Source organism: Capricornis sumatraensis, chromosome 7, assembly GCF_032405125.1.
Source record: "Capricornis sumatraensis isolate serow.1 chromosome 7, serow.2, whole genome shotgun sequence".
In the NCBI taxonomy this organism is placed as follows: Eukaryota; Metazoa; Chordata; class Mammalia; order Artiodactyla; family Bovidae; genus Capricornis; species Capricornis sumatraensis.
This window is the reverse complement of record NC_091075.1, coordinates 22,053,067-22,068,499: the sequence shown is the minus strand read 5'-3', so window position 1 is coordinate 22,068,499 and position 15,433 is coordinate 22,053,067. Positions and strand designations below refer to the sequence as shown.

Sequence of the window (15,433 nt, the reverse complement as noted above, 5' to 3'; positions counted from 1 at the left end):
GAAAACCCTTCTTAATTTGCAGGCCATACAAAAACAGTTCATAGACTGCATTTGGCCAATGGGCCAGACATAGTTTGCCAGTCCCTGGTCTGGAACAGAGACAGTGTCTCTTCTCATAAGATGTAAAGAAACACAAGAGGCCCACAGAGAACTGTCTCCCAGCAGCAGTCAGAACATTGCATAGTTTTGAGTCACCAGTCTGAGCAAAACAGTTTGCAGCTTTCTGAGCATCACTATGAACTAATTAATTGATCAGTGATGTTGATATGATACAATCTAAGAAATGGTGATTTTGAGAGAAATATAGAGATAAGCCCATTAAAAGCTAATAAATTAGTCTGTATTCTTAGTTTGGTTAATTCCACTTCTTGTGCAGACTCACTAAAAATATGCAATCTCAGTCTCATTTTATATACCAGCCCCTGCTTTCTAGGAATTTTACCTTCTTGCCCATCCAACAGAGAAACTGTGAGATAAAGTAACCTAAAAATGCTCATTTCTTCCACGTTGGCCTCTATGTCTCCCTCACCTCTGATTTACAACTCTTAAATGCCCACCTCTAGCTCTGTCTCCTGCCCCATGTCCGGCCTTTGCCTCTCCCCCTTCCCCAACTCTCCCACCCCCACCCGTCCAAGTACAGATCTTGAGTGTTCATGCATTCATCCAGAACCAGAATCATTTCATCTTGGCTTACTGGATTTAAAATCTTCATATTCTAGGGAACTACAGGTTTTGTGGGAAACATTAGGACCTCAGGGACTTTATTTTCATAATATTTAAAACACCTCATCTTTTTGCCAAAGGCCTTAAAATAAAAAATGAACTGAAAAATAAAGAACAAACACTAGAGCCTTGCTTGAATCCCTCCTCTAGGAGGCTAGGTGAAAAACCTAGGGTGCCACAGCCTCACTGTCTGGGAAAAGAAATCTAAAATTTCTAGAGTCAGAAGACACAGGGCACCCAGGTACTTCCAGAGAACGTAAAACTCCCTGGTACCCCAGTTCTGTTTATTTCCTCTTCCTCGCACACCCCGAATCTGCTTGGCCACCCCACCCGCCCTTTGAGCATCTTTTAAGTGTGAATGCGCTATGAAGTCTTCAACCTCTTCCATGCTGTTGCAAGATGGTATCTCAGTACTTCTTAACCATGGTGGGCACATGGCAGGCAGAACCGAATGGACTTAGTGCCTATTATCTTGAGAGTCACTTTGCAAGTATTTTTCTCCACAGTTCAATTTAGCCAGCAAACCCTTGCTGAGTACCTCCTATGTGCCTTCCCCTTTCAGAATTTAACTTCTCCTGGGAAGAACACATACATAGGTAATTCCAGTAAAATCTGGTGAGACTTATCAGGACAAGGAAAACGAACCTCATCTGAGGTTCTGATTGTCACAACATTGTCTTTACTTAAAGTGAATCTTAATTTATAAACGTGGACAAAGGGCAGGCTTTGTGTTGACTTTTCTTCCAATTATAGAGTTATAAGCTTTTCTTCTTCCCCTTTGTTTATGCCAGTTTGCAGGACCTTAATAAAAGTTATTCATTTGAATCATTTTATTAGTATCAGGCTTCCCTCATAGCTCAGTTGGTAAAAAATCTGCCTGCAATGCAGGAGACTGTGGTTCAATTCCTGGGTCAGGAAGATCCCCTGGAAGGAAATGGCGACGCATTACAGTATTCTTGCCTGGAAAATCCCATGGACAGGGGAGCCTGGTGGGCTCCAGTCCATGGGTCACGAGAGTCAGACACGACTTAGCAACTAAACCAACACCCATTACCACTAAATTTTATAGTGAGCATTAAAGTGGTTTTTTTTTAATAAGTTAATCAGAAAAACCCTTTAGAAAAAATTGAGTCCTCAAATTGAATGTCCAAAAACCCAAGGAGACAAATGATAGATCTGAGGAGACAAATGATAGATCTGAGTTTAGCGAGTTTGCAAGCTGTCAGGTAAGATCATTTACACACTTGGAAACCACAGCTGCTCTGAATGAACAGTTGTCATGGGAACATTGCAGTTATCTTAGCTCCTGATCACTCACCTTTGTGTAGTTGCAGATTTAAGAGTGCAGGGCAGACCCTTCCCCTCTCTGTCCCTTTAAAACCTTGTTCTTCTTCAGTAAGGTAATCTTTCCTAAAATTGTGAAGCAGAAGCAATAATGTCCCTTCCGTTCTTTCCAGTCCCCTTTACAGTCTGATGTAAAGTGCATCTGCGTGCCTGTGTGGGTCACCATGCCTTCCTCCAGGGGACCTATCCTCCTCCAGGGAGCAAACCAATACTCATGTCTTCTGAGTTGGCAGGCGGGTTCTTTACCACAAGTGCCACCTGGGAAGTGCTAAGCACATCTATGTGCATCTAAATAGATGCACTTCCTGCAGCCTTCTGGAGTGAGTGAGAGGAGGGAGTGAGCCAGCCTCCTTTCCTCTGAAGGGACCAACTGAAGGGAAGGGTAGGGCACTGTGCCGGGGACGTGGGAGAACTACAGAGGCCACAGCCATGAGCTTCTCGAGTACTTCCTTTCCTTCTTGTAGTGGAGGAAAAGCCACTTAGAGTGTCTTCCTGGAGCCATGTTCCTGAGACTCAAATTTTATTAAAAGGGAAATATAAGTGACCTTTAGGTCTCTGAGTTTAACACATTATAACCACAAATTGTAACCATATTTTGGCTAAAAGCAGCCGGTTAAGGAGCCCCGAGGACCTTCCATGCATCTGTTCTTAAGAACTACATCTGAAGAGCACTCTACTTAAAGGGAGAAAAATTATTGAGTGCTATTTTCTGAAAATGTGCTGCTTTCGAAAGTGCTATCTGTGCAGCACTTTATTAAATTAAGCGATGTAGAGTTCCAGAAAAATAAGTGAATTTTTTTTTAACTTTAAAGAAGACTTTTTAAAAGCCACATTCTATTGCTTTTTCTTTCAGGAACACATGATTCTATGCAGATTTGCAGACCAGACAGCTGTCCAGCTGCCACCCCAGCGAAGGCTCATAGGTATGTGTTTTCACAGAGGAGCTGTTGCATAGATTATGTCCACCATGCCTAGGAATGAGTGAACCAACGCTATACGGCAAAGTGGGTAGCCGCTACATGGTCCATTTATCAGTGAGACACTAAAGTTGTTTTTCCCAGAAAAAAATCCGTCTTGAAAAGAGCTCTAACTATAAGAATATTTTATCCTATTTTTTGTTAACATTAATACTTCCAAATGTATTTTCAGTGTTCATACATTGAGTAGATTTATGTTAAATATTTTTCTTACTGTTACAAACAAACTGAAGAATCTCTCAAAAGCCATAGAAAAAATACTAAAGATGGAAATATCAACTATGCATACCAAAATTGATATATTACAAAATGTATAAACAAGGATGATAATGTTTTCTTTCACAGAAAATATATACTCATATAATATTAATCATAGACCAATTTATTTGACATTTGTAATATTAAACATTACCTAACTTGGAAGAAAAATAGTATTTCAAGTTTAAGTAATGAATTTATCCAAGACTTTGCTTTAGAAAGAGAAATCATGTTTAGAAATTTAATAGCAGCTAACAGGAGAAGGCAATGGCAACCCACTCCAGTACTCTTGCCTGGAAAATCCCATGGATGGAGGAGCCTGATAGGCTGCGGTCCATGGGGTCACGAAGTCAGACCTGACTGAGCGGCTTCACTTTCAGTTTTCACTTTCATGCACTGGAGCAGGAAATGGCAACCCACTCCAGTGTTCTTGCCTGGAGAATCCCAGGGATGGGGGAGCCTGGTGGGCTGCCGTCTATGGGGTCGGGCAGAGTCAGACACGACTGAAGTGACTTAGCAGCAGCAGCAGCTAATAGCTATTCCACATTTTAGCTCTGAGCTAAATGTTCTCCACCCACTATCTCAGTAAATTCTTATAAAAATACATGTGGAATATGTGCTGTTATTCACATTTTACAGGTAGGAGAACTGGGGCAAAATCTTGCCCAGGACTGGTGGATGGTGAAGCCATGCTGTAAACCCAAATTATTTGATTCTAGACATAAGGCTCCATTTTTGCAGTGACCATCAGTGACAGAGTGACATTACCGGAAGGTTAGGTTCCAAAATTAGGGCTTAACATGATCAAATGGAGTCAAAACTATCTTAAAAATGATTCAAAAGGCCACCCATTGAAGACTGTCATGACGGAGCAGAAAATGGATTGTTGATTCTTTGGCCCAGCACTGGGTGTAGTAATTAGCTTGCATTCAGAGACTACATTGTACGCGAAATAGTTATCTGTAAACTCTGAAGTCCAAGTCAACGTAGCTGTATCCTCATGGTTGGAGAAGCATTTGAGACCTGAGTCTGAAGGGACAAGTGGTTTCCTTCTTTGTCTCACACGCTGGGGCGTGAACATATGGAAGAAGCTTGCAGTCTCCCTCTTTGATTCTTTTTCCTTCTTCCTCCTTTTTCCCATACTCACATTTTGAGTAGCTGAATGCATATTTAAATGCACAGTCAAATATATGTATATAGAGAGAGATAGAATTTGTACATATATATCAAGTTACATTTGCTACAACTCCACTAGACTCAATGAAAGAATAATCGGTGTGGTGGGTGTGGGGGTGTACCTGTTGATGTTTTTAGGCATCAAATTAGAAGGGAGTGGCTGGAAGGGAAATTGCTAGAGCTGAGGAGGAGCCTTTGGCAAGATTGCTGGCATGAAGGGAGGGAAAGTCAGGTTCAAAGTCACTGACTCCATCAGTTCTACATCTCTTCTTGGCACAAGCCATACTTTTATTCTGTAAACATTTGAGGAAGCTCCCCAGACCCTAAAAGGTAGACTACCAACAACTGAATTTCAGTTGTGAAGACACTTCTTCAACATGTAAAAACAAGAGACTCTTCCATGTAATGCAAAAGGAAAAATTAACCGGGCTGGGATCAAAGCCAAGGGTAAATGAGCTGCAGTGTAAACCTAGGGTGGGTACTGAAGGAATGCAGAGCATCCCATTCTGACAGAGAATGTTTCATTTTAAATTGAAGGGTAGGTGGGGTGGAGGGGGACACATTTACAGATGTCTTAAAGGAGGAACACTGTTTCAAGGAAAAAAAAGAATGACAGCCATGCAGCTGTTGCTGAAGAAGGGGCCATTTAGCCTAAATGGAATTCTAGACATCTCTTTTTCTAATGTTTCCATCACAGTCCATCCTTTATGGCATGGGGCCTTTTGAGGGAAATGTGCAAAATATTTTGAATCTTTCGTTGTCAGTTTCTTAGCTACTGATTTTGTTGCAGGAAGGGGGACTCCTTCCAGGGTCTGAAACTGGGCTCTTGTCTAACACTCGGAAATGAATTGTCCGAGGAGACACATGTGCTGACAAAGCAAGAGATTTTATTGGGAAAGGGCACCTGGGTGGAGAACAGTTGGGTAAGGGAACCCAGGAGAGCTGCTCTGCTATGTGGCTTGCAATGTTAGGTTTTATGGTGATGGGATTAGTTTCCAGGTTATCTTTGGCCAATCATTCTAATTCAGAGTCTTTCCTGGTGGCACACCCATCGTCCAGCCAAGATGGATGCTAGTGAGAGGGATTCTGGGAAGTGGATGGACATGCGGTGTCTCCTTTCCACCTTTCCCGTATTCTTCTGGTTGGTGGTGGCTTATTAGTTCCGTATTCCTTACCAGGATCTCCTGTCATAAAACAACTCATGCAAATGGTTACTAAAGGGCCTGGCCAGGGTGGGCGGTTTCAGTCAGTGTGCTTCCCCTAACAATTTCACCTTCCTCTGTTTTTCTGGGCCGATTCATATCTTCCACAGAAGAACTTTTCTATTTCAGTTATGCCTTCACTTGTAAGGCTGTTTTAGCTTAGCAAATTCTACTGTCATGCAAACAAATCATTTTAAAATGATGCATAGGCCTTATTTATACTTGTTGAGGAAAAAAAGGGAATGAATGAAGTTCTGCATAGTCAATAACCTTTTTTTCCAAGATGATGAAAAGTTTATATATTGAATTTAAAGAAATTGAAAGTGTAGAAGTAAACCTTGGCTTTGAATGTATTCAACCTCAAATCAGTTTGTTGTTTTTCTTCCCCCTGCTGCTGCTGCTAAGTCGCTTCAGTTGTGTCCAACTCTGTGCGACCCCATAGACGGCAGCCCACCAGGCTCCCCCGTCTCTGGGATTCCCCAGGCAAGAACACTGGAGTGGGTTGCCATCTCCTTCTCCAATGCAGGAAAGTGAAAAGTGAAAGTGAAGTCGCTCAGTTGTGTCCGACCCTCAGCGACCCCATGGACTGCAGCCTTCCAGGCTCCCCCGTCCATGGGATTTTCCAGGCAAGAGTACTGGAGTGGGCTGCCATTGCCTTCTCCGTTTTTTTCCCCTAGCTACTTTGACATAGAATTCTGCATTTGCCAAAGGACACAAAATAGCTGCTTTACTTGCCAGTCAGGTTTCCTCTTTTGTTTTCCAAGATTAGAAAGAAAACTGAATACCACCGTTTCATAGGGGTGTGGGCACTCCATTAAATTAAGATTATATTACACTCAGCATTACAGATCCACCTGAAATAATCAGCACACAATTGAGAATTTTCTCAAATATATTCTATTTCTCATTTCTTCATTGTATTCTAAAAACCCCAAGTGGAAAATATAATATGTCTTCGAAGTGTCCCTTTGTCTGGATGTTATTTTGGACATTCTTAAAGAAAGATTTTTTTCTTTTTTTTACAATATGGCAGATAATGTCTTTTCATAGAGCATGAAGAGAAAAGGTCTTAACATGGATTTTTACCAAAGTGGGAAATTTGTAGTTTTTTTATTTGAGATTTATTTATAAATACATCTTAAAAGATTAATGTTGTTTAAATTACTAGCAGCAATAAATCTGTGAAATTGTCTTATATTTGTTATTGTCTTCTCTCCATACTAATCAAGAATTAAATTGAAAGAGACCAAACAGGATGTGGGGGCAAACATCATTCTACAGAATAGATTTTGTCATTGTGTAGAGCCCCTTAAACAAACTGACTCTGCACTATTAGCTGAAGGGCATCTCATGATACTATTTTCACATATTTCAGGAAAACAGTGCATGTTCCTGGTGGATCTGGATCGAGCAAGAGCTGCAGAAGAACATGGCTTCTCCGTTCAAGTGATATCCATGGAGCCAGAGAGCTGCTCTCCCAAAAATAACATGATCGTGGGAGTCCCCATTTAGAACAAGATATTCACATTTGATGTTTTGCCATCCCTCTCCGTGATAAAAGCCCGGTGGCATTCAGGAGAGTCTTAGCATAACTAGGAAACAGCAGTAGCCATCTCGACCCTATTGTGCTCAGGAAAGAACCCAGCAGGAAAGTCTTAGAGGAGGGCTGCCTGCGAAGCATCACAAATGCTCTTGTAATGTGTGATTAAAGGACTGCTGATTTTCATAGTGAGAATCCTCTGAAGTCTCAGCTGCTGGCAGAGTGATACTCAGGAGAGGAGGTTCCATCACTGGAATAACAATTTCCTTCTCATCTCACAGCTTTTCTGATCTTGCCAGTGTGGTGTTCAGTGCAAAATAGTGTACTCGCACTGTTATAATCATTTAGAGGTTCAAATGGAGACCAAAACTTGACTCGGTGGGGTTTTTTTGTTTTTTATATTTTTAGCAATTGTACTTTTTAAATATTTTTTTTCAAAAACCCAGGCAGATAGTTAGAGTATGCTTGTATTTTTAAGCTGGGGTGAGTTGGACTTCTATATCATTTCATGTACTCCTTTTAAATATACCTCTCATAAATTACCAAATGAGATCATTGCTGGTTCAAACATTTTATATGAAGATATTATAAAATAATTTTGGTAAATTTCCCATTACAAGAATGTGTAATTAGGACTTAAATTCTAACTAATTAGTCAGCACATTGATTTATTAATTCAAGTCAATAAATAATTATTGCAGATCCATTAATTTCAAGATCCTGGCCTAGGTTATTCTAAGGATATAAAGATGAGTTGCAGGAGACACAGTGCCTTGCCTGTAGAAGTAAATCCTGATTCAAAAGAAAGGTTCATGAATTAAGTTCTTTATATCATAATATAATGTGTGGTCCCAGGATTTGTTTTTCAGATACCAATCATTTTTTATTAATTTTTTGAGGGGGTAAAACTTACTGAGTATAACTTGAGGTAGAAGGGATAGAGTACAGAGGCTTATTTGAGTAATTCTCCCCACTCAAATTGTTCTTATTGCACCAGCCAAAGTTTTTAAAACCAGCTGCCATGTCCTTTCTCACATGCTGCTGACTATTTCTTTACATGTCCTGAGTTATTCCACTTGAGATAAAATTTACTTCATTGATTTTGATGTTTTCAACCCCTGTCCCCTATATGACACATATGATGAGAAAGGACTTTAATAAATAACTCTTTCATTGCTGTGGATTAAAACACAGGAATAATTTATCATGGGGAGAGGGGTTTGAACTCTTGCTTTCTAGGCTAAAATTAAACAAAAGAAGCAACCATTACCCCTGAGTATCTTAGTCATTTGCACCTATAAACATACCATGCTCTTTTATCCTAGAATGTCTTTTTTTTAATTGAAGTATAATTACACACAATAAAATAACATATTTTAAGTATTCAGTTTGAGAATATTTAAGTATTCTTACTTAAGTATGGGGCTTCCCTGGTGGCTCAGAGGTTAAAGCATCTGCCTGCAATGTGGGAGACCTGGGTTCGATCCTGGAGAAGGAAATGGCAACCCACTCCAGTATTCTTGCCTGGAGAATCTCGTGGGCAGAGGATCCTGGTGGGCTACAGTCCACGTTGTCGCAAAGAGTCCGACACAACTGAGCGACTTCACTTTCACTTAAGCATATTTAATACAGTTTGTACAACCACCACCAGAAATAAAGATATAATGGATTTCTATCAGCCCAAAAAATTCTCTCATCTGCTTTTTGTCCAATTTCCCCCACCCCAAAGGCAACCACTCTCTGATTTCTATCATCCTACATTTGGTTTGCCTATGTTTGTCCTTCATGTAAATGCAATCATTTAGGATACTGTCTTTTGTGTCTGGCTTCTTTTGCTCAACATGGTATTTTTTGAGAAATAGCCACTTTGTTACGTGTATCAATGGTTTCTTTTTATTCCTTAGTGTTATTTCATTATATAAATGTATCAGAATGTGTTTATGCATTCTCCTATTTGTATTTATATGGATTGTTTTCACTTTGAGGATGTTATGAATAAGGTCTATGAATATGCTTCTACAAGCCTTTTTGTAGACATATATTTTCCTTTCTCTTGGATGAATACCCAATAGTAGAATTGCTGGGTTGCTGAGGAAGTGAATGTCAATTGCCAAACAATTTTCCAAAGTGGTTGTACCATTTTAAATATATTCCCACCAGCAATGTATAAAGGCTCTAGTTCTCCACATCCTCACCAACTTTTGATGTTGTCAGTTTTTAAAATTTTTACCACTCTAGTGGATGTGAAATGATATCTCATCGTGGTTTTAATTTTCATCTCTCTGATAACTGGCATGTGAAGTATCATTTCTAAAGTGTCTCCTCAAGTCTTTTGCTTACTTTTTTAAATCAGGTAATTTGGGGTTTTTTATTATCATGTATTCTGAATTTGAGTCCTTTGTCATGTATTGAGACTATTTTTCCCAGTCTGTGGCTTACTTACTCATTTTCATAATGAATGTTTCAATTTTTAATAAGCCTAATTCATCTGTATTTTCCTTTTATAGTTAATATTTTCTGTGTCCTCTCTAATAAATCTTTACTTATCCTAAGATTATAAAAATTCTTCCTATGTTTTCTTATAGAAACTTTATGGTTCCAGCTTTTTATATTTAGGTCTGTGATTCATCTCAAATCAATATTCACTTATACAGGTAGGCTTTGAGGAACATACAGTTGTTTCAGTGGCATTTGTTTAAAAACTTTTCCTTATTGAATTTACTTGGCACTTCAGTTGAAAATCAGCTGATGTATGCGTCTGTTTCTGAATTCTCTAATCTGTTCCATTAATCTGTTTGATTACTGGAGCTTTATAGTAAGTCTTGACATTAGGTAGCTTGTCTTACAATTTTTTTTTTTTTTTCCAGATCATTTTGTCTGTTCTAAATCCATTGTTTTTCCATATAAATTTTTAATTGGCTTATCAGTTTATTTTAAAAACAAAAGGCCTGCTGAGATTTTTGGTGTTGCCTGGAATCTTTAGATCAATTTAGGGAAAATGAACATATTAACAATATTGAATCTTACAATCCATGAATATAACGTGACTTTCCATGCATTTGGGTCTTCTTTAATAACTCTCAGCAGTATTTTATAACTTTTAGTATAGACGCTTTATTTACTATTTGATATCAATAGTTTTTATGCTGTCACCTTGAGGTTTTCCAGCTGGGGTGGCTGAGGCCAGTCCTAGACATGGGTATTAACAATTGCCCTTGGATCATGATTTTTCTGTGTAAATTCTTGCCAAGATTTCTTCTCAGCCAGAGCAAATAAAAGGAGTTGGATGCAGGCAACAGGAAGGCTGTTGCAGTGACAGCAATCCGAGTAAGTGACCTGGTCTCACCCCTACCTCCGTCCATCAAAAGTAATGCTACTCCTCACTAATTTGTCTCCTGCCATGGTGGTAATATTAGAAGCCAGAGCTTAATGTTTATTGACTTTTGAGCCTGGCCCAGAGAAGCAGGAATATAATTATTAATGACTAAACAACCTTATCTTATTTAAGGAGACAAATTTCAGTTCTATTAGAAAACAGTATTTTCAGGCCATGCATGCAAAATAAAAGGCATGTGATGATAATTATTTCACCTCCTTCTCAAGAATTTGGCTTCAAGTGCTGCCTACTCCATGGTTCCAGAAAATTGGCATTAATAGAACTTTCATATAGTGACACCTGTTTTCCTGTTGATTTTCACAGTTAGAGATACAGTCCTGTGGAAGTAATGAAATCGTAATAAAACATACATTTTTTTAGGTACAATTAAAAAATAAAACCAGACTCTCAATGCAAAGTAGTTTTTGAATAGATTTTTAAAATTATACCAGAAATACATGTGTGTTGGGGAAAAAACTAAAAGACGTGGATAAACAAAAAGAGGAAACACTTTAAGGTAACTGTTAATCCTGTATCATATTCCTTCCTAGACTTTGTTCTGCACACACACACACACACACACACACTCTAATACTGTATTTTGGAGAAGGAAATGGCAACCCACTTCAGCATTCTTTTCTGGGAAATCCCGTGGACAGAAGAGCTTGGTGGGCTACAGTTCATGGGGTCACAAAAGAATCAGACATAGCTTAGCAACTAAAAAACAACAATACTGTATTTGCTAGGTACTAAATACCTTAGTCTCTTTTTAAAGTCATTCAATCCTCATAATGACCCTCAAAGGCAGCCACCATTAGTAATCCCATCTTATAGAACTAAGACCAATGTTTCATAGTAAGAACAGACCTAGGTTTGAATTTAACCAGTAATTGGCAGAGATACTATTCAAATTCAGGCTCTTCAACAATCCTCTTAGGGTTGGCTGAAACAACCTATGGTAACTAAATCCTTGTACCTTTTGAAGTTCTACACAAGAGAGGTGTATTTTTTGCTTATACTACATATCCATCCAAGTTAGCGCTGACTACACTATCATCATGCCTGACCAAGCAGCCTCTACCAGGAACATGGCTAGTCTGGTGGCAAAAGAAGAAAAGACACGGCCCACTGTCAGCTGCCTACTAAAGATTCTGCTCAAGTCTCTTATACTTCCCTTCCCTCAGTTTGTTGACTAATGCAAATTACATAGCCCCTCCTGAGTTTACGGTGGGGAGATACATATATAAACCCTTGGCAGGAGTGGAGGTTGCAGGTAATTTCAAACTATAATGTACCATCAGCAATGTATTTGAAGGAGAAAGAGAAGAGGAAAAGAAGGAAGGAAGAAGTAAGCAAAGAAAAGGCCATTGCATCTTCCAGTTGAGAAAGTGTCTGAATCTGGTTGCAGCAAATCCGGGCTACTGTTTGTTGTGGTGTGCGGGCTTCTCATTGCAGTGGCTTCTCCTGTTGCAGAGCTTGGACTCGAGGGCACAAGGGCTTCAGTAGTTGCAGCGCATGGGCTCAGTACTTGTGGCATTCAGGCTTAGTTGCTCCATGGCCTGTGGTATCTTCCTGGACCAGGGACTAAACCTGTATCCCCTGCATTGACAGGTGGATTCTCAACACTGGACTACCAGGGAAGTCCCTGGACTTTTCATACTTAGTTTCAGAAAGGAATTTTCCAGAAAGAAACACTCAAAGGAGTTGTTTTTGTTGTTACCAAAGCTTGGAGAAATTTCTATTAAAAGGAGTTTCAGATTTGCAAATTCTGCCTCTTTTGTTAAAGTGCTTGATCTATATAATGCCAGGTATTCCTCCAGTAAGGTATCAGTTTACATACCTAGGAATGTAGATTATATCCCTGTACCCTTACCTGCGGCTTCCTTTGTGGCTCAGTGGTAAAGAACCCACCTTCCAAGCAGGTTCAATCTCTGGTTTGGAGAAGTTCCCCTAGAGAAGGAAATGGCAACCTGCTCCCATATTCCTGCCTGGGAAGTCCCATGGACCGAGGAGCTTGGCAGGCCATGGTCCATGGGGTAGCCTGGACCTGTCACAAATAGTCAGACACAGCTTAGCCACTAAACCACCACCACCACCCTTAACCAACATAGGTGTTATCACAATTTTGTTTTAATCTTGGCCAATTTGATGCTCAAAATCCTATTTTGTTTTGATATTCATTCTTGACATTATTCACATAATTGCATACTCTTCATATGTTTACTGGCCATTTAAATTCTGCCTATTCATCAACTTATTCATTTAATCAACACATATGTTGACCTCTTGCGTTAAGACCAAGTATTGTGTGCATATTTCTGGCTCATTTTTTATCTAGCACTTTCATCTTTTACATAAAGATTAGTAAAGGTTTATTCCTTGTATATATTTATATATGTATTTATTTATGAGTTTTTTTTTATTTTTATTGGATTATAATTGATTAACTGTACAACAGACTGGTTCCAAATAGGAAAAGGAGTACATCAAGGCTGAATATTGTCACCCTGCTTATTTAACTTATATGCAGAGTACATCATGAGAAATACTGGGCTGGAAGAAGCACAGGCTGGAATCAAGATTGCTTGATCAATAACCTCAGATATGCAGATAACACCACCCTTATGGTAGAAAGTGAAGATGAGCTAACAAGCCTCTTGATGAAAGTGAAAGAGGAGAGTGAAAAGGTTGGCTTAAAGCTCAACATTCAGAAAACGAAGATCATGGCATCTGGTCCCATCACTTCATGGGAAATAGATGGGGAAACAGTAGAAACAGGGTCACACTTTATTTTGGGGGGGCTCCAAAATCACTGCAGATGGTGACTGCAGCCATGAAATTAAAAGACGCTTACTCCTTGGAAGGAAAGTTATGACCAACCTAGATAGTATATTAAAAAGCAGAGACATTACTTTGCCAACAAAGGTCCATCTAGTCAAGGCTATGGTTTTTCCAGTGGTCATGTATGGATGTGAGAATTGGACTATAAAGAAAGCTGAGAGCCGAAGAATTGCTGCTTTTGAACTGTGGTGTTGGAGAAGACTCTTAAGAATCCCTTGGACTGCAAGGAGATCCAACCAGTCCATCCTAAAGGAGATCAGTCCTGGGTGTTCATTGGAAGGACTGATGCTAAAGCTGAAACTCCAATACTTTGGCCACCTGATGCGAAGAGCTGACTCATTGGAAAAGACTCTGATGCTGGGAGGGATTGAGGGCAGGAGGAGAAGGGGAGGGCAGAGGATGAGATGGCTGGATGGCATCACCGACTCAATGGACATGAGTTTGAGTGAACGCCGGGAGTTGGTGATAGACAGGGAGGCCTGGCGTGCTGCCATTCATGGGGTCGCAAAGAGTCGGACACGACTGAGTGACTGAACTGAACTAAACTGAAATGTTTATTTATGGATTAAGGACTTTTGTTAATTACATTGCAGTTTAAGTTGGCCTTTCCAGAGGAAGGTGTTGTGTCTGTTTTTGTTTAGTTGTTATAAAATTTAAGATACACATTTGTTCATATATTGTCACTCTTTTTCTTGTGATTTCTGCTTAGAAAGATTTTTCACACACAGTGATAAAAAAATACCTATATTTTTGATGTTCTAATTCTTTAATCATTTTAGTTTTTACATTTAAACCTTTTACTCAGCAAGAATTTCTTTTGGGTGTGGGGGGTAGTTCAAGGTAGAAATCTAATATTTCTTCTCATGTTATTAGTTACTTTTTCCCGTACTATTATAAAAATCTAACTTTTTCCATTTATTCCAGATGCCTTTAGAATATTAAGTATGTGTTGGGCTTTCTTCATTTTTATTCTTTCCATTTGAATTCTAGTACTAACCAGAATCATACTCGGTTTGACATCTAGCAAGGTAAATTTTATCTTTGGTAATAATTTAAAGGGTTTGTGACCTGAGACAAATAATGTGTGAACCTCTCCTGAAATTGTACCCCATGTTTCAAATGGACATGTGTTTTCCTAGTCTTAGACTCTTAATTGGATTCTCTAAAGAATCCATGACCCCAAATAACATTATCACTGATCGAAAGGAAGCAAAACTGTAACAGAACTCAATGTTTTACCTGAAAAAAATTAGCCAAATATTAAAATCTTTTTTCAATATTTACGATAAAAGAATCATTGTTTGCTTTTCCAGACTTCTGTTTCATAGCTCTCTTAAGCCAGGTTTTGTCCATTTGTGTTTGTTTGTTTGCTTTTAGATCTAGTTAATCTGACCTAAACAACAACAGTTTATAATTAAGCAAGAAAACAAAATTCAGCAGCAAACAGAGAATATTTGTTGGATGACTAAAGTGTCCTGAACATTTCTGTAATGTGAGTCAGATACTGTGTTAGCCTTCTAGAAGGAAGCTTTCTGCCCAACTAATCCACAGTGGCCTCTCCTGGTTGCTCGCTTTCTCTGTGTAATACGTTTGTGTATATTTATCAGTTTGTGTCTCTCTGTAGAATTTAAGCTCCAAGCAGTCTGTTTTATCCACCATTACACTTTCAGTACTTTGTCCAATGTCAGGCACATAGTAAGAACTCAGTAATTGTCCACGGAATGAATAATATATTTTAATACCGTCCACGTGGCATAAAAATACATATAAGATTTTCCTTTACCATCTGTAGACGCATATCCAGGCATCAGGCCTGCGGACTTTTCTTATTGTTTGGGCTTAATGTTGTTTTTATTTTGTTTTTTTTTTTTTTTCTTAAAACTCATTTAGCAAATCCAGTTCTAAAGAAAACTAAGCAGTGACTGTCATTGCCTGTGTCATCTGAATAGTTTTTATGCAGAAGTTACTGGTAAATGATTTTCCCTGCCTAAGGAGG

General features: G+C 39.0%; 1 protein-coding gene across 2 annotated transcripts in view; it reads left to right on the top strand.

The window, feature by feature from the left end:
* Positions 1–7,192, top strand: part of GSTCD (glutathione S-transferase C-terminal domain containing) — a 128,150-nt gene extending 120,958 nt beyond the window's left edge. For both annotated transcript variants that reach the window (XM_068975640.1, XM_068975639.1), the window contains exons 10-11: positions 2,921–2,990; positions 7,056–7,192. In XM_068975640.1, coding sequence (XP_068831741.1) covers positions 2,921–2,990; positions 7,056–7,192 — 207 coding nt within the window. The remainder of the gene's footprint in view (positions 1–2,920; positions 2,991–7,055) is intronic.
* Positions 7,193–15,433: the final 8,241 nt, after the last annotated feature.